The sequence below is a fragment of the Cibotium barometz genome, chromosome 5 (genome assembly GCF_041138505.1).
Source record: "Cibotium barometz isolate CiBa-2024 chromosome 5, ASM4113850v1, whole genome shotgun sequence".
In the NCBI taxonomy this organism is placed as follows: Eukaryota; Viridiplantae; Streptophyta; class Polypodiopsida; order Cyatheales; family Cibotiaceae; genus Cibotium; species Cibotium barometz.
In genome coordinates, this window is record NC_141050.1 from 34,219,801 (window position 1) to 34,237,932 (window position 18,132).

Here is an 18,132-nt window from a genome sequence, read left to right on the forward strand (position 1 = left end):
ACATTTTCTCCGAACTTGATAGAGCACCTCTAGTCAATGACCAGGGTAACATGTACATGGGTGGAGATGGTGTTCGCTACGAAGTCACCTACCATCCAGAGAATGTAGACAAATTAGGGGAGCTCTTTAAAACCGAGTTCTTAGACTTATCAAAGCTTTCCAGAGCAAGGGAGTCTAGAGATGATTGGCTCATTGAGCCGGACATGCCAGGACCATCCAATGCCTAGTCCTCAAAGCCATCCATAGATGATTTACTTCTTGTAGATCTAAATTTGGAAAGGGATAGGAAAGGCAAGAGCAAAATGGATCAGGGGGCTGAGAACCAATGGGAGTTTGTACGACAAATTCCAGTGACAAAGGTCTTACAGGATGACCCACTTCAAGAGGTCTATAAGGACTCTTTAGAGGATGACCCACTTCAAGAGGTCTATAAGGACTCTTTAGAGGGATATTATGCCACAACTAGATTGCCAGAGCAAGATCTTCCTCTAGCACTTGTGGTGGTAGTCGAGTAGCTTGCAGGACACATGAACCGAATAGTTGATAAATGGGCCAATGAATACCGAACCTTAGATTGGAAGGAGATTCGGGAGCTCACGTGGAAAGGACAACCATTATTCATGGAAGTGTTCTCAACAAATACAGCTAAACCAGGAGAGACAGCCTTTCTTGGAGAAACTATTGCTCCTCCCCTACGAGAGTTCACTAGAGAGGGACCCTCAACATCAAAGTGGACCACTGCTAGTAGCCCAACTCTAGCACCAAGATATTATCCTACACCAAAAGTGCGACCACAGATCACACCACAACAACATTTTTCTCACTATGACAATCGGAGGGTAGGTGAGTCAACTCGGCCTCCCATAAATGCACCTCCTGAAATGCGGGTAACAAGATCTTTGGAGGGGATTGGTGAGGCTGGCAATAGGGTACCCACACCAATTTGGGATGCATGTGGACCATCTTACCAAAGAGAGGAACAATTCCCACTGAGAGTGAGAGGCCGTAGGCCCTATGATGAGTATTCAAGACAAGTAAGGCCATCAACTCTTCAGAAACTGGTAAAGAAGTATGAAGGGTCGGGAGATCCATACGACCATGTAGCAGCATTTAGGCAAGCAGTTCGAGCTGACCAAGTGGCTGACAAGCATACTCAAATTGAAGGATTTGGGCTCACTCTTGAGGGAAAGGCCCTTGCTTGGTTTCAGGCACTAGAGGCTTCAGACAAATCTTCTTTACGAGTTTTGGAAGAGAGATTCATTGCTGCTTTTTCCTTGATGGGGATTCAACATGACACGGTAGCAAACATCTACTCTTTCAAGCAAGGTGAGAATGAGAGTGTTAGAGATTGTGTTAATAGGATGAAGCAGTACATTAATCGTTGCCCAGAAGATGAGAAGCCCGCCCAGAGTCGATTAATTTCTCTCTTCTTCTTAAAAGGGCTCAAAAATTCAACACTACATACACATCTCTATGCAAAGAAGCATACAAATTTCAATGAGTGTTGCCATGATGCTATGGATTTCACCGATAACTTCAAATTCCAAGATGGTTCTAGCTCTGAGGTGAAACCTAGAGATCAGTGGGGTGATGATCAAAGTTCAGGGTCTAGCGCGCTAGTGAATCCAGACCAGATAGCTAACCTAGTACTAAGGAGATTGGGACAAACCTATCGCCCACCCATGCAGCCACAACAACAGCAGCAACGAATGAGGAGTGTACTACCTACTACAGGTCCTCATCTTTGTGGGGCATGTGGCGGTAACCATAAAACCGAGGAATGTAATACCTTTTCTCCTCTAGTCACAAACCAACCCACAAAAAAGTGGTGCCAGGCCTATGCTTGGAACTTTACCCACACCACACAGAAATGTACTCGCATTGCAAGAATGAGACAGGAGCGTGAGCAGCAAAGGGGTGGAGTGGCTCCACAAATGTATCAACAGTATACTAATTTTGAACGTAAGCCACCGATGGCACAAGAGCAAGCACGGCCTGTTCTTGGTGCTCAACCTCCTGCTCCTGGGACTGCTCCTGTGAGGGTTGTTGACTACGACATTTCAAATATGTGTAGAGACTTGGTAAACCCAGGCTACGTGGAGGAGGAATATGCATCATATTCATCCAAGGAAAATCTCTTTGAAAGTCCCGCATACCTAAGCCAAGCACTGGTGGAGGCTCAACCAGGGGAACAAAATTCTTTGATGTTGCTAGGCGGCTACCAACCTAGGACTCCAGGCCCCTCAGGTCAATGGTAGTAAAGGAAAGTAGAAGCCAAACTAATGGGCCCATGTTATGAGTGCGGAGAACCCCATTGGGCTCGTGATTGTCCACATCGCTCAAGGCAAACAGCTCGATCCAATACAACAGTACCACAGTTTCCACCAATTGAAAGATATTGTCTAGGGTGTTGTGTAGAACACTTCCCAAAGGATTGTCTGCTGAAACCACATGAGGAAGGCACCTCTCAACCAAAGGTCTCACTCAACCTTGTAGGGGCAGTTCCATCACCACCTTCATTTGAGAATGAGGATGTCGTGCCACTTAGAGTCATGACCAGATCACAGACACGAAATGCTGAAATGCAAACTGATGAGACACCTCGAACTAGGATGCAAAGGCAAATCTAGTGGACAAGACCCTACATTCCAATAGAAAAAAGACCACTAGGAGGAAAAAGAACCGCAACAAGCGAACTAAAAGTGCGTCCATTAGTTCTCAAGAAGCCTCTAAACAAAACATGAAGGATCAAACTTTTACATCCCAAGAAGTGCATGAGGAGCTTCAACCTCAACCTGGGCCTAGTGCTAAACAAGATGAGACTAGTACGACCGAGGATAGTTCTGGGGGTTCTATTTTTGTGGATAAGGTGAATGAGACTCTAGATGCCATCATTGATGCTCATAGAAGTCGCATTGCAGCTTTATCTGAGCTACCCAAGAAGCTTCAAGAATACCCAAACCCTCGTGAGGAGAAGATCAATCTAGCTGTACATCAGCAACTCATTAGGGAAGCTCAGTCAATACTTGAGGGACCACCACCACCTATTCCTCGGGGCCCAACCTCTCTTAAGCCAACATTAGAAACCATACCAGAAGTATCATCAAGTTGGAAAATGAGAAGTGAGCTCATCTCACAAGCTCATAGCGAGAGGTTTGCACCAATTGACACCCCATTGAAAGAAGGAATTCTGCCACCACCTAGCCTTGCCTTCCCATGCAATGATGAAGTTATTGATGCTAACGAGGACATGGCAAATGAGATGTGGGCAGCAGTTCATGAGAAAGTTAATGAGAACATGTCCTCTATTAGTTCACCTCCATTCTCTGAGGTAGATTTTACCAGGGGCACAGAAAACAACTTTAGACGCCCAAGCATCCAGGAGGAAGTTCAAACAATTGTTTCTCCTAGAAGTAAGCATACAATGAAAACCTTACCATCATATTTGGGAGAATATGAGAACTGTTCTCAAACCTTGAGGATACCCTCCATGCATAGAAGGTTGACAAAGGAGATGGATATGGGTATCGTGCAAGCTATTTTGTCAGCACCAGTGGCTTGTACCTTACCTTTGCTTGATTTGATAAAAATTCGACCTGAGTTGTGGAATGATATTGCCACATGTTTGTCAGAGCAGGTATTGCTACAAAAGGGTCACCATGAGTGTACTATACACCCTGAGACAAAGCATGTTTTGCCAGTTCCTATCAACAAAGTAGGAAAATTTTGTGAGGACGATCAGGGAAATGCTACCCTCCCATTAGAAGTGCTCTCAAATGAGCCACTTTTTATACAAAAACTCTAAAACTCCCAAAAGTTCCCATGTGGGATTGAATATGAGCACACCTTTGCGGTAGTGGATTTTGGAAAACATCCAAACTATGAAGTGATATTGGGTAGACCATTTATGCGACAATTTCAAATGATTCAAGATTGGGGATACAATTATTTGTACCTCCGACATGATTCTATCATCACAAGGGTCAACCTAAAGAATCACTCATATCGTGATGTAACAAGGTCTCCAATAGATGAGTTTGATTCTGCTTCATCTGAGGGCTCAAGAGTTACATTGTCAGATGGGCGAGAAGATCTGTGGATGTGTGGAGCCTTATGTAGGGACTTCAACACTGAGAGACTTAAGGGTAATCGCGAAGTGTATCAGATGAGGCATACATTCCACAACCCTTCCCTGAGCACTTAATTGATCCACTAGAATGGAGTCATGTCCTTGCAACATTATCGACATGTGCTTTACCTAAGCCAATTCAATTTTGTGACTCAGATGGATATGATATTATTCCTATACGAATGGTACAACCACGTGACTTTCTAGATGATTTGTACTATAGGAATGCATCCACAATAGCATTGCATGTAGAGGAAGTCTCTGCTACTCCATGAGCTTTATCATGTCAAAAGGGTGGTGTTTCTACCTTACACAACCCACTTTTAAAATCTGCTCTTGAAGCTCCAACACAAATGATGTGGATAATTGATGAGTACTCAAGTGAGGGCCATGGCTGGCATGTTCCAACTACTTTAGTCACTGCTCAAAGAAGGCAAGGCAAGAAGGAATTATCAATTTGGCTACCCAAAGATGCATATAAATTGGTACCATCTAGCCTAGTTGCTAAGCCTCCTAAAAAGCACATCTTTTCCAAGCCTAAACCTCAGATTGTTACTCGTTGGGTCCCAAAGCATGTTCTTAAAGCACAAGGCTATTATGAGGGTGCAACAGCAATTTGGCTTCCTAAATGCCATGGTTTGCTAGGGGTAAAGGAGTGTATCAATAAGATTCCAAAAGCCACCCTTGGTTTTCCATATAAGTGGGTGCAACGGAAATCAACACAACCTCTTCAAGATAGGATAGGTGGTTGTGATAGCACCTACAAATCTCCTTGTGTTGATTTTCCTAAAACATGTATTGAAACACCAGTTGTCCCAATTTCTCCTTGTTACACAATTCCACCTTCAACTTGTGTACCTAAGACAAGTCCACATGAGTCTCATTTGAGCATAGATTCTAGCACTTCAATGCCTAAATCCTCTTATCTTGCTCAAATTCCAAGACAATTGATAAAATTTCACCTCTTAAGAAGGACATACCCAAAACCAAAGATAAGGCATTAACACTACAATTGAAGCTCTTTGGTAGATCAATGTTTGAATAGAGTGGTTCCTTATGCCTTTAGAGGATTGTGTTCTTTTTGAGATGATCTCCACCACCAGGGTAAGGGTAAGCTCAGCGACTCCACAATAAGATCAACAAGCTAGGGCACTTTTATCCCACTGGGTTTTTTCCCTTGGCTATATTCGGTGATTGGCACCAATAACAAATTTTATTCCTTTCTTTTCTTTTCTTGTTTGTTAATAAACATTTTGCAGAGATCTCAGCTAAACAAGAGCATACAAACACGCCCCAATAGTCCACCTAGGTGCTAGGATTAATAAAATTTTTTACGAAAATATACCCTAAATAAATATATAAAGTGAATCGAGACATGACGTGTCTACAGCCATGTGGAATGCTTGGTAGGACCTGGGGTTGTCTTAGCACCTTGGGACCAATGCCTTGGTTTCCATGGGATGAACACTACCTTCAAGGAATCTATCGCCTTGATAGATGTTGGTAGGACTCTGGGGTACATTATGGGCCCTCGAGACCGATGCCCTCATCTTCATGGGGTACTCCTTATGTCATAAAAGAAAGAAAAAGGTCTGTCGCCCTTGAGATACTTAGCGGCCTTTAGATTCTCTTGGCGGAGGTCTCTTGGCCATTGCTTGGGTCTCATTGGGATGGAACCTTAATCTTTATCATCCTCTACACACACATCAAAAAAGAAAAAAAAAAGGTCCAATAACCATTGCTCATATTTAGGAGTAGGTTTGCCACTTAGGAATAACTTAAATACTTGTAGGACATTGAGACTGCGATCATAACCTGTGGTGTGCAAGCACACTTGCCTTTGCATAGCACTATCTATCACTTAGTCTCACTTTGACTAGTCTTTACTCACCTATTTTAGTACTCTTTAAAACTCTAATCAGCCTTTCACTTGTATGCTCACATGTGAAATTGTCATTGCTGGTTTTTGTCTTTCCTTTTCTTTCTTTTTTTTCAATAAAAGGGCTTTACTTGTATCCATTGTTTTTTGCAGCTCTTGCTTCTACCGCGCTCGAGAACGTGCGCAAAATAGGAAGGGGGGAGTGTTGCGTGACGAGTGAAGATCAATGCAAGGATGCAACAAAAAGATACTTAGGGCTCTTGTAAAGAGTTCCAAGTTGTAGATGAGTGTGGGAGTAGGCTTGACAATAATCCCACATGGGAACTTTTGGGAGTTTTAGAGTTTTTGTATAAAAAGTGGCTCATTTGAGAGCATAGACACATTGGGCAAACTCATGTTTGAGCTCTCTTGAGACTAGCGCTCCCTCTTTTCCCATAGAGGTGCAAGCTCTTCTCTCTCCCCATCTACATTGTTGTAAGTTCTATTTTTTGTTAATTCAATACAATGAGTTGATATTTGTCTCTCTTCTCATGTCAATTCTCTAGTGTGCATGTTTCTTATTGATAGCTTCAAGGTTTGTGTGCATGTTTCTTATTGATAGCTTCAAGGTTTGTGTGCATGCTAGGGAAATGAGTATTTGAGAATGAAGAATGCTTTGATCTTGTGTATGCAATAGCTAAGCTTTCTTCTTGTTTGGATGCATGGATGAGTGGAATGTGGAGATGAGTGAGCAATAGCAAGATTGAGCTTGTGTGTGTGTAAGTCTATGTCAATAGTAGTAGTATTCCTAGCATTCTCTCCATCAAATGGATAAGCTTTGTGCACTGGTACGGGTTGAATCCCTAGCTCCGAAAGGGATGCAAATCCCATTGGATTGAGCTACGTGTGGATCATACTACTCTTGCTACAAGTGAGAGAGTTTTTCGTCTCTCTAATTGCAGATCAACTTCATGTACGTGTAATGTTTGTGGACTATGAAAAGCCTGATAAGTTAGATTTTCGGTGCATAGGCACTGGACAATACATAATTTTTTGATTTGTTGTTTACAAGCCTATTCAAACGCCGTTTGCCTCAAATATTTATCCACCAAATGAGTTTTGTAAGGTTCTTTCCTTATCCTTCTTTTTTTCAACGAAAATTATATCTTCAATGCTAATGTTTTTATCTTGCGTTTATTTTGCCACATGGAGGCGAGGGGTATAGGCTTCCAAGGAGAGATAATCCAATTGTCCCCGAAGATTGTTTTGAAGCCATGTTCAGGTGTGTTAAGATTGTCATCATTTTATTGGGTTGTAATGTTAGATGTATTTTTATATGGAAAGGAAGGGCCACTTTACACATATTTCTTTTGCTTGTAACTGCATGCAAAATGCTACCTTGAAAAAGTTATCTTTTTTAATGGTGTGTCTAGCTCCTACCCATCGGAGACGGGTATGTCGCTACCTCGACGGGTAGCGACACTAGTATGCTTAAGAGCTCCATGGATTGAGTCCTATGTATAATAAGAGCTCTGTGCATATAGAGCTCTATGCATAACTTTATGAATAGAGCTATGCATAGCTTTTAATACGCATAGAGATAAGCATAACACCTATGCATAGGGCCTGATCTATGTATAAACTCATGCATAGAGCCCGAGCCCTATGTGTAAGCTCAGCCTGTATATAAAGCTCCATGTCATTGTGTGAGACCTGACCCTATGATGGTGTAGAGCCATGCAAACGCACCCAGAGACGAAGATGCGAAGTGGTATAGATGGTCATAGGAAACCTGGGCAAACATGGTAGGACGTATTATGTGGTTGCTAGGACGAGAAAGACCGTTTGGTTGACTAGTGAGGACGAGGCGGGCACTCTCCATGCTCAGCAACAAGAACCGGCAGGCCCTTCATGTGGGCGCCTAGATGACCAAGAGCTTCAAGCTCTGTGCGAGGAAGGGCAGCTAGGCAGAACACTGGATTGCGTGGAACAGCTCGCCACACCTCCTCCAAACAGCGTCTACCTTTCCCTCTTGAAGTTATGCAACAAGCAGAAAACCCTACCTCATGCCAAGCGTATCCATGCCCATCTTGCCCTACATAAATTGGAACTGACTGGATCCCTTGGTGAGCCCTTAGTCATCACCTTGGCCAAATGTGGTGCCCTTGAAGATGCACTCCACATCTTTCACCAATTGCCATGCCGTACGGCCTTTTCCTGGACAGCTGTGATATCGGGATTCACCGACCAAGGACGTGGTCAGGATGCTCTTACAATGTATCAGTACATGCAGGAAGAGGGTGTAGAGCCAGACCATTACACCTTTGTCAGTCTTTTCAAAGCTTGTGGTAGCATACCTGACCTTGCAGAGGGTAAGAATTTACATGCCAAGGCTCGGAGCAAGGGCTTGGTGTTAGATGTCTTTATCGGCACCACCCTTGTGAGCATGTATGGCAAGTGTGGGGCCATCGTGGAAGCAGAGAATGTATTTATCGAGCTGGTTTCTCGAAACGTTGTGTCATGGAATGCCATGCTCTCAGCATATGTTGAGCAAGACTACGGAGAGAGAGCCTTACAATTGTACAGGCAAATGGAACAAGAGGGCATGACTCCAAACCCACAAACGATCTTAATCACCCTTCAAGCATGTGGCACGCTTGCAGACAAAGAAGAACTTAATTTAGACAAACAAAACAAGATGGTGGCCCACGAAATCGGCCAAGCATTACATGCAAACGCCCGGAAAACGGGCTTTTCTTCAGATGTCTTTATTGGTAACACTCTTGTGAGCTTGTATGGCAAATGCGGCACTATTGCTGAAGCAGAGAACGTTTTTGGCTGCTTCTCCCAATGTGGTGTCATCTCTTGGACTGCGCTCGTCTCAACCTATGTTGAACAGGGCCTTGGAGAGAAGGCTTTGCAGTCCTACCGACAGATGCAAGAGGAAGGTGTAAGTCCAAACCAACAAACATTTGTGAGCACACTTCAGGCATGTGGCATCCTTGCAGAAAAGGAAGAAGATAGTGTTTTCCAGGGGCACGTAATGTCCCTTCAAATCGGACAGGCATTACATGCAGATGCCCAGAGGAAGTTCGATGCCTTGGATGTATTTGTTGGTACTACCTTGGTGGGTGTGTATGCAAAGTCGGGGGCAATTGTGGAAGCAGAGAATGTGTTCGTTGGGTTATCTCAATGTACCATCGTACAATGGAACGCCATGCTCTCTGCATATGTTGAACAGGGCCAAGGAGAGAAGGCTTTACAATCCTATAGGCAATTGCAAGAGGAGGGAATGTGCCCAAATCAGGGGACTTTTGTTGTTGCCCTTCAGGCCTGCGGCACCCTCTTAGAGAATGAAGAAACTAGCAATGTTGTGGAAGGGCAGTTAGCAAAAATTAGGGTTCATGAAATTGGCCAGGCATTACATGCTGATGCTCGAAGGGCGGGCTTTGCTTCAGATGTCTTTGTCTGTACCACTCTTGTGAGTATGTATGGTAAGTGTGGGACTGTTGCAGAAGCAGAGAATATGTTTGGTGGTTTGTCCCAGCGCAACACCATCTCGTGGAATGCCATGCTCTCAGCATATGTTGATCAGGGCCAAGGAGAGAAGGCTTTACAATTGTACAAACACTTGCAAAACGAACATGTTATTCTGAATGATGTCACACTCGTCTGCGTTCTGCAAGCCTGCAGTGAAACTGGGTGTATGGAGATTTGTAGGCAACTTCATTTCACAACCATCTTTGCTGGTTATGATTCAAGAGTTTTTGTAACCAGCACTCTTATCCACGCATATGGGAGTTGTGCAAGCATGGTAGATGCGTATTCAGTCTTTGATGGACTGTCGAAGCCTGCTGTCGCAGCATGGAATGCATGCATTGCTGGTTATGCAGGAGAAGGAGATTGTCTAGCCACTCTGCAAATGTTTGAGAAAATGCAACTGACAAGCAATCAGCCTGCTGGAGTCACATTCACCTCACTTCTCTCTGCTTGCAGTCATGCTGGCCTTGTTGACAAAGGTATCGGGTACTTTGAATCCATGAGCAAGGATTATGGCATAAAGCCAGATTTGAAGCACTATGTGAGTATAGTAGACCTCCTTGGACGTGCGGGGGACCTAAAAACTGTGGAAAACATCTTGCAGAGGATCCCAGTGCAGGGTGATCTGTCCATTTGGTTGTGCTTGCTGGGCGCTTGCCGTGCGCACAGCAATGTGAAGCTAGGAAAAGTGGCATTTGATCATGCAGTGAGTCTGCAGCCCAAGGAGGCTGCCCCATATATTTTATTGTCAAACATCTATGCCAATGTCTGCCTGCAGCAATATGGAAGCGAGATGTTTGAACTACAGGCAGAGTGAAGCTGTGTAGAGGAAGCCTGCTAAGATACAACATAAATGTGCTCTTTTGTAGGCAACCCTGAGAGCTCACATTGAAAACAGCTGCATGACTTGCTACAACAATCGGCGCAGAGCCTAAGTAGAATGATCATTTGGGCAATTGTCAACATTTGGCCACCCAAGTGGTCTTCCCCTATTTCATGCCAAGGTACGGAAGGCTAGGGAGCTTCATGTCACCCGTACTGAGGCCAGGCCTTGTGTCACCTACGGGAAGCTAGGCCTCGTGTCACCCATAGTGTGGCTAGAACCCACTATCAGGGATCCTTGTTTAGGCTTCCCACTGAGCTAGTTCCGTGCTCGAGAAGAGCTGCTATTTGTAGGATCCAGGAATGGGTCCATTGTACAATGCACGTGCACGCATCTCTGCTTGCTTGAAATTGTTTTCGTGTGACTGCCTGCCATGACGTGTCCAGTTCACGGGCAGGGGACGCCCACTTGTGAACCTTGCGAATGCTCTGAATTCTGACATGGTTTGTTGCATCTGAACATGGTTTTGTACTTTTTGGGAAAATAGTTTTTTTCGAACACTGTACTGTACCTGTTGGACTCGATTGTGTACTTTCAGTACCTGATGTAGCCGCCTATTGTACTTGCTGTACCCAACTAAGTACCTACTATACCTGCAGTACCCAACTGTGTACCTACTATAGCCGCCTACTATACTTGCAGTACCTGACCGTGTACCTGTTGTACTCAACTGTGTACCAACAGTACCTGCTGTAGCTGTCTACTGTACCTACAAGTATATGCTGAAACCCTATTGACCTATAAGTACATGTTGAAAATCTTATTGTACTTGCAAGTACATGCTGAAACCCTATTGTACCTACAAGTATATACTGAAAAACCTACTGTATCTGCAAGTACATGCTGAAAAACCTACCATACTTGCAAGTACCTCTACTGCATATCACCCTATATCTGTAGTACCAGATGTACATGCTATGAACTGGCACCAACTGTACTTGTTTGAGTACCTGCTATTGACTCCGCGTACCCTGTTCATGTACTTATACCTGTTAGTGTGCTTGTTTGTGCATGATGGTCTCGGAACGACAATTTTGCATTCACTTTCCTTCAGGTGTATGAGATTTGGTGGCCAGGCTATATATACTCATTCAACGAGACCGGTATCGATAGTCTACTCTAACTCACTTTTGTTTGGTTAACTTGTCATCATATCTGCAGTACATTAGATTATCTGGCTGTTAGGCCCTTAGAACTTTGTACAGATTAAATACTCTAATAATATCTGCTAGCCGGCCCTTGGAACTTTGTACAGATTAAATACAAATTAAATACCGGACTAAGTACCTACTGTACCTACGGTACTCGACTGTGTATCTACAATACCTACTGTAGCTGCCTACTGTACTTGCAGTGTACCAATAGTACTTGCTATAGTTGCCTACTGTACTTGCAAGTACATGTTGAAAATCCTATTCTACTTGTAAGTAGATGTTGAAACCCTATTGTACTTGCAGGTATATGCTGAAAAACCTATTGTATCTGCAAGTACATGCTAAAAAACCTACCATACCTACAAGCAGTACTCGATTGTATACTTGTATCTGATTGTGTACCAATAGTACTTGCTATAGTTGCCTACTGTACTTGCAAGTACATGTTGAAAATCCTATTCTACTTGTAAGTAGATGTTGAAACCCTATTGTACTTCCAGGTATATGCTGAAAAACCTATTGTATCTGCAAGTACATGCTAAAAAAACCTACCATACCTACAAGCAGTGCTCGAAAAAGAAATATTTTTCAACTAATCAAAATAAGGGTAACTCTTAAATAAATCCGGTTTTTGTTTTCAAAATTTCTATGTCAATGTATTTGTACCGGTCAGAATTAAGAAAAACCAGTTGAGATATTAAGTAACTATTTTAGTTATAAAACCAGAATCCGTTTTTTTCTAGCATTGCCTACAAGTACTTGCTGAATATCATCCTATATCTACAATACCATATGTAATTGTTGTGAATCTGCACCAAGTGTACATCTGCTATTGACACTGCATACCAATACATGTTTGTAAACTTGTACTTGTTTGTGTACTTGTACTTGTTAGTGTACTCTTATCAAGGAGGCGCTTGAGCCACAATCTTTGCGAAGGTGTGAGCTAGGCTCTAGTATGAGAGCACCTGTTTGTGTGTGGTCTTGAAAAGATGATTTCGCTTTTACTTCCCTTTTTAGGTGTATGAGACTGGTGGCGAGGCAATTTACTTGAGTCATTCGAGAAGTCTAGCAATGACACTCTACTCCGACTCACTTTTGTTTGGGTAACTTGTTATCATATTTGCATTACATTGGATTATCTGTTTGGCAGACCCTTGGAACTTTGTACAGATTAAATACTTCAATAATATACTTCAGTATTGGGGGGGAGGGTCGGCCTGTTTGCGGCCCCAATGGTGGTGTACTGTGCAGTGTCTGTCTCTTTTGTAGATTATCTTGTGCAGTGATACATAATTCGGTTGTTTTGTATAATGTGGCTTTTACATTTTAAGTGTTGACGTGTGTATTGTTCATGAGATGGTGCCCAAGGACATTCACACCTAGCTGATGTAGTGATATCAGAGCAGAATAGTTTTTCACTTTTTAGTGGAGAAACGGGTGGTTAGGCATTGGGCTCCATGTGAACAGCCATCAAACACTATGGACATCCATGCACAAAGTGGGGAAGGGGCTAGTTCACATGGCCAAGCAAGTGGTACTCATGCTTTTGAAGCTTCGGAAATAAGCATATGCATGTAGGTTATATAGAGGAGCAAATACATGTGGGACAGACAGCCTTCTCGAGATAAAGAGAAGATGCAAGAGGATGATCCAAATGTATTGAAAGCAGAGATTGAGCGTGTCAAGAGGTAGTTGTATGCTAGGGAAGAACTCAAGATGTTCTCTGATAATGCGCGGGCTCATAAGCTTATGGAGGCCACAAAGGCCGAGCCCGTGGTGGCACACACTATGGATTCTATGGCAAAGGAATTGGGTATGAATCCCTGAAAGGTAGCCCTTAACTACCTTATACGCATTGGAGATTTGGTAAAGGGCAATGTAGGGAGACTGTGTGTGTGAGATCCCTTGCATGGCAAGATAGGTAATGCTATGTCTTGCATGATTAAGTCTTATGTGCACAAAGATGAGGCTTTCATGACTTCCGATAGGGAAAGTGATAGGCATGCTAGCCGCTGTCGCGCTTTGCCTATGGAATTGGCTTGAGATGAGCCCCGTCCTGGGCTGAAAGTTGTGCATAATGTTGGGACAACCAAAGATGATTATGTATCACTTACCATTCATGCCACCACGAGTATACACATGGTGAACGAGTCTCATGCAGAAATCCTTATGTAAATGCAAGTATTGGGAAGCCGCCTTTGCACAGCTTACCATTGCATAGGGCGCATGCCTTTGTATCGCATGCTTCTCGCAAGAGTCATGTGCATGCACCTACTACTGTCCCATTGGATAAGGGGAAGAGAAAGCTGGAAGATGAGGGTCACCATGCCAAGAGGCTTAAAGAATTTAAAGCAAGTGACAAATTTGTAAAGTTTGAAGCCTATCATGGTGATCATGATGCAAGCAAGGCAATGGCTTTTATAGCCCAGTTTGACATTGCCTTCAGTGATAAGTTCTCTAAGAAATCAAAGATTCACCACGTGAGCATGTTTCTAAAGGGCTCGGTTATCCATTGGTGGATGATGAAAAAATAGTCCTGTTCATACATGGGAGGACTTTAAAGAGAGATTTTATGCACAATTCTTACCTCCCAATGATGTGAAGAAGATCATTAGCAAGTGGGATAAAATTGAGCAGAAGGGCAATGAGTTCGTTTAGACATATGTAAACAGTTTTTGGAAGATCTACTTGGAGATCTTGCCATTTTTCTTTGTGGGTGAACCCAAGAAGAAAAGGAAGTTCAAGTTTGGACTTCAACGGGTCTACAAGTCTCATCTTGATACTCACCACAATGCTACCTTGTAGGACTATAGAGCAATTGCTCTTGCCACCGAGAAATTGGAGCATAAATTATATCATTCTAGCAAAGGAGACCATGCTTTCAAGCGCAAAGAGAGGGTTGATCATAACCAGCAAAAGAGCGGACATAATGCTAAACCTTTTGTGAAAGATGTAAAGAGTGGTGGGAAGGCTGAAAACATGGAGCCCAAGGATGCCTCTCAAAAAAAGCACAAGTTTAGTCTCACTCCTAAGCAAAGGGAGCAATATGCCAAGGGGGATAAATGATTCTAATGTGGTAGTAAAGATCACATGTTTTGTGAGTGTCCCAAGCTAAGAATAAGGACCATGAGAAGCAGCAAAAGGAAAATATGCATGCCATTCCGAATGTGCAAGGGAATACATGAAATGAAGACAAAGAGAGGATGGTTTGCAAAGCTTGGGGATAGCTCAAGGATCAGCTTGCACTCTTTATGTTTGATGATTGTGCCACAAATAACTTCAATTATGTGGAGATGGCATCTACATTGAACATTGATGTAGGGGACCTGGGACCCCATATTGAGGTGGAGGCCACTTTTGTGGGCAAGCAAATGCAAGCGACCTCTATCTTTGGAAAGTTTCATGTACACATCCACCAGGGGTATCTTGATCATGAGAATTTTTTGATTGTGCCAATGCAAGGATGTGGTGTATTGTTGGGAAAGTCGTGGCATCACCACATTGAGTCATGCAAGGAGTATAAAACAAACATGATTACTTTTATGCATAAGGGCCGCATGCATGTTATTTATGCTAGCCAAGAGGGAAACTCCATCCCAATTGTATCTCATGTTCAGATTAGTAAAGCAATGAAAAAGAGTGTTTTTGTGTACTTGGTTTTTGTATGTGAAAATGTTAAAATGATGATGTACAGTTATAGACTGAAATTTTTAGATGCATACAAAGATTGTCTTGTAGATGCATTGCTAGGAGACTTACCTCCTGAGAGACCTAAGGATCACTGCATTGATTTGGTGTCGGGAGCTCCCTACCAAATAGACCCGCATATAGGGTAAGAGGAGCATAGTAAGAGGAGACTATGAAACAAGTGACAAAGTTATTGGACCAAGCTTTAGTTCCAGCCAAGCTCTTCGCTAGTATTGCTAACCGATCTCGCTAGTGCAAAAAAAGGATGGTCCCTTTCTTATGTGTGTGGATTACTAGGCTTTAAATAAGCTTACTATTAAGAACCAGTTTTCAATCCTAAGCATAGATGACATCCTCGATAAACTTGATGGGTTTGCATGTTTTAGCTGCATTGACCTTAAGAGTGGGTATTACCAGGTCTGTGTTGCACCATAGGATGTACACAAAATGATATTCAGGACATCATTTGGGTTATATGAGCTTTTGGTTATGCTATTTGGTCTCATGAATGCCTTGGCCACATTCAATAGAATGATGAATCACATTTTTTTGTGAGCGAGTGTCAAAAATTCATAGGTGTATTTTTTGAAATTTTAGTATTTTCCAAGAATGAGCAGGAACACCATCAGCATTTGGCCATTGTGTTTGAAGAGATTCTGTTAATCCCATTTTGGATTAACAAAGCTGCTCCTCCAATTGAGGACATTAATAACTGTTACGTAAAGGCATTATAAAAGTTGTAGATTTTGAGATACTGGCCACCCAAGGTCTTAGTTAGTGAGTTTTGGCACCCAAGTGTGAATAAGGGCCAGTTGTATAAAAGGTAAATTCTCATAATAAAACGACATAATTTCCCTTTGTGCTATGAAAGCTCTTGCTTTGTCTTGTAAGTGAGAGAGAGAGAGAGAGTGTGAGAGAGAGAGAGAGAGTGAGTGAGAGTGAGAGTGTACTCTAGTGCGTGTTCCTCTTCTATGCATGTGTGTGTGGAAGAGTGAGAGGTAGATTGCATTGCATATTGTGCCTGAGAGCGACTCTGCGTTGACAGCGTGGAGATGGACATTGGGGAGTGGAGCTTCCAAAAGCGAGCTTGAGGAGCCTCAAGGAACGTGAGCTCGAAGCATTCCAATGATGGTTGTTGTCTATTGCTTCTTCCCGATTGTGAATGGGTAGAGTTCTCTCTTGGGGGGTGCAGTAGCCCATAACATTTTTGGCATCGCTCTGTCGAGGAAACACCATTGTTTCTTCCATCCTCTTGAGCTCCAGCTCCCATTATGCAAGATTCACTATTGCCTTTGCATTTGGAAGGTGCATTGTAAAGAAATTGTGTAGATAAGGTTTGAGTGGTAGAGAAAGAATTACATTAGTTCTAAAAAATCGTGTGTTGGATGTGTGGGTGAGTACTTGGTAGAACCTAGAGGAAAGCTACACTTAGTTTTACATTCAATTTTATTGTTTTTCGTCTCACTAATTCCTACACTGTATGCTATCAGTTAGTAATACGCAGTGTATTATTTTTTCTAAAAATCACTAAAACTATGAAAAAAGGAGCCATTGGTTGTATTTAAGTTTAAAAATTAAAGTACATGTTTTGAGTGCATCGTAAGAAAGAAAACCTTGAGGCCTTTGAGGTGTGACATCCTCAATGCTAAAATCACTTCCATTAAAAGAAACCATAAGGTTCTTCTCTTCATTCATCTCACAAAGAATGTATGAGTCCACCCATTATTTTGACTTTCTAACCTCTTTCATTCTTTCAACAAGGGAAAGGTGAGAATGTACTTCTTGGGATCTTTTGGGCTTTCAACATTCAGGGGAAGTAGAAAATAAGGAGTAGTTGGGTCAAAAAGTTGTCTGCTTTCTCCAAGTAAGCACAATCACATGGACCAAACCTCGACCAAACATGCCTAACTGTATTCTTTTGTTTGGCCTTATCCTACTAAGGCTCATTAAATTATATTTTCTTTGTTTTCTCAGTTTGATGTGCCCCAAGGAGTTCTCTTTTAGTAGAACGTGAAAAAGAAGAAAAATTCCTAGCTTAAAATCTAGGACTCATTGGTGGGTGAAAATCTTCTACCACCCAAAAGTAAGATTGCCTAAGAGCCCTCCATTAAGACTTTGTCCTCAACGAATAAGCTTAAGTTCTTCTAGTTAGGGATATTGTTTGTTATCTTTTTCCTTTTGTTTTTTTGACCACCAAGCATTTGAGAAGCCATGAATCTTAATGAGAAAACAAAGAAAAAATTAAAGCATGTTGGATTATTTCATTCGATCGGGATTCGGGATTAAAAAAATTTAGTAATAAGATCTTTACATAAATCAATTCAAAAAGGGTTATGCCAACACAAATACAATTTTAAAACAAGTTGTGTATTCCAAGAAAAGAAAAAGTTAATCAAAAGAGATTCTAGAATCCAAATTTAAAACCTTGAACTATTTATTATAGGACAAAACCATGTAAACTATCAAGCAAAAGGGACTCAAGAATCCCAACCCCACAAGCTATTTCTTAGTAAAAAACTAAGAAAAGAAAAACTGAATCAAAACGGATTCTAGAATCCAAATTTAAAACCTTGAACTATTTATAGGACAAATCCATGTAAACTATCAAGGAAAAGGGATTCTAGAATCCCAACCCTACAAGCTATTTCTTTGTAAAAAAATAAAAGAAACTAATAAAAATATAAAAGACTAATCAAGAAAAAAGATTTTAGAATCCGTTTTTAAAAAACACTTGGTTTCATGGTAGGATATGGGTAGAATAAAGGAAGGTATAGTAAAAGAGTATGGTCACCACTCACATAGCTAGCAGGGGGATTTGGGGGAGTCCCAACCCCATCCCCCTCGATTAGCAGGGGAATAGGGGGTTGCTTAAGGCTCC

General features: G+C 42.2%; 1 protein-coding gene across 1 annotated transcript; it reads left to right on the forward strand.

The window, feature by feature from the left end:
* The first annotated feature begins 7,659 nt into the window (after positions 1 to 7,659).
* Positions 7,660 to 10,869, forward strand: LOC147638392 (putative pentatricopeptide repeat-containing protein At3g01580). Its single transcript, XM_086798319.1, has one exon. The coding sequence runs from the start codon at positions 7,765 to 7,767 to the stop codon at positions 10,342 to 10,344; it is 2,580 nt and encodes an 859-aa protein (XP_086654445.1). The 5' UTR covers positions 7,660 to 7,764; the 3' UTR covers positions 10,345 to 10,869.
* Positions 10,870 to 18,132: the final 7,263 nt, after the last annotated feature.

Coding starts and splice junctions, on each gene's coding strand:
- LOC147638392 (XM_086798319.1), top strand. CDS start 7,765: ATGGTCATAGGAAACCTGGGCAAACATGGTAGGACGTATTATGTGGTT.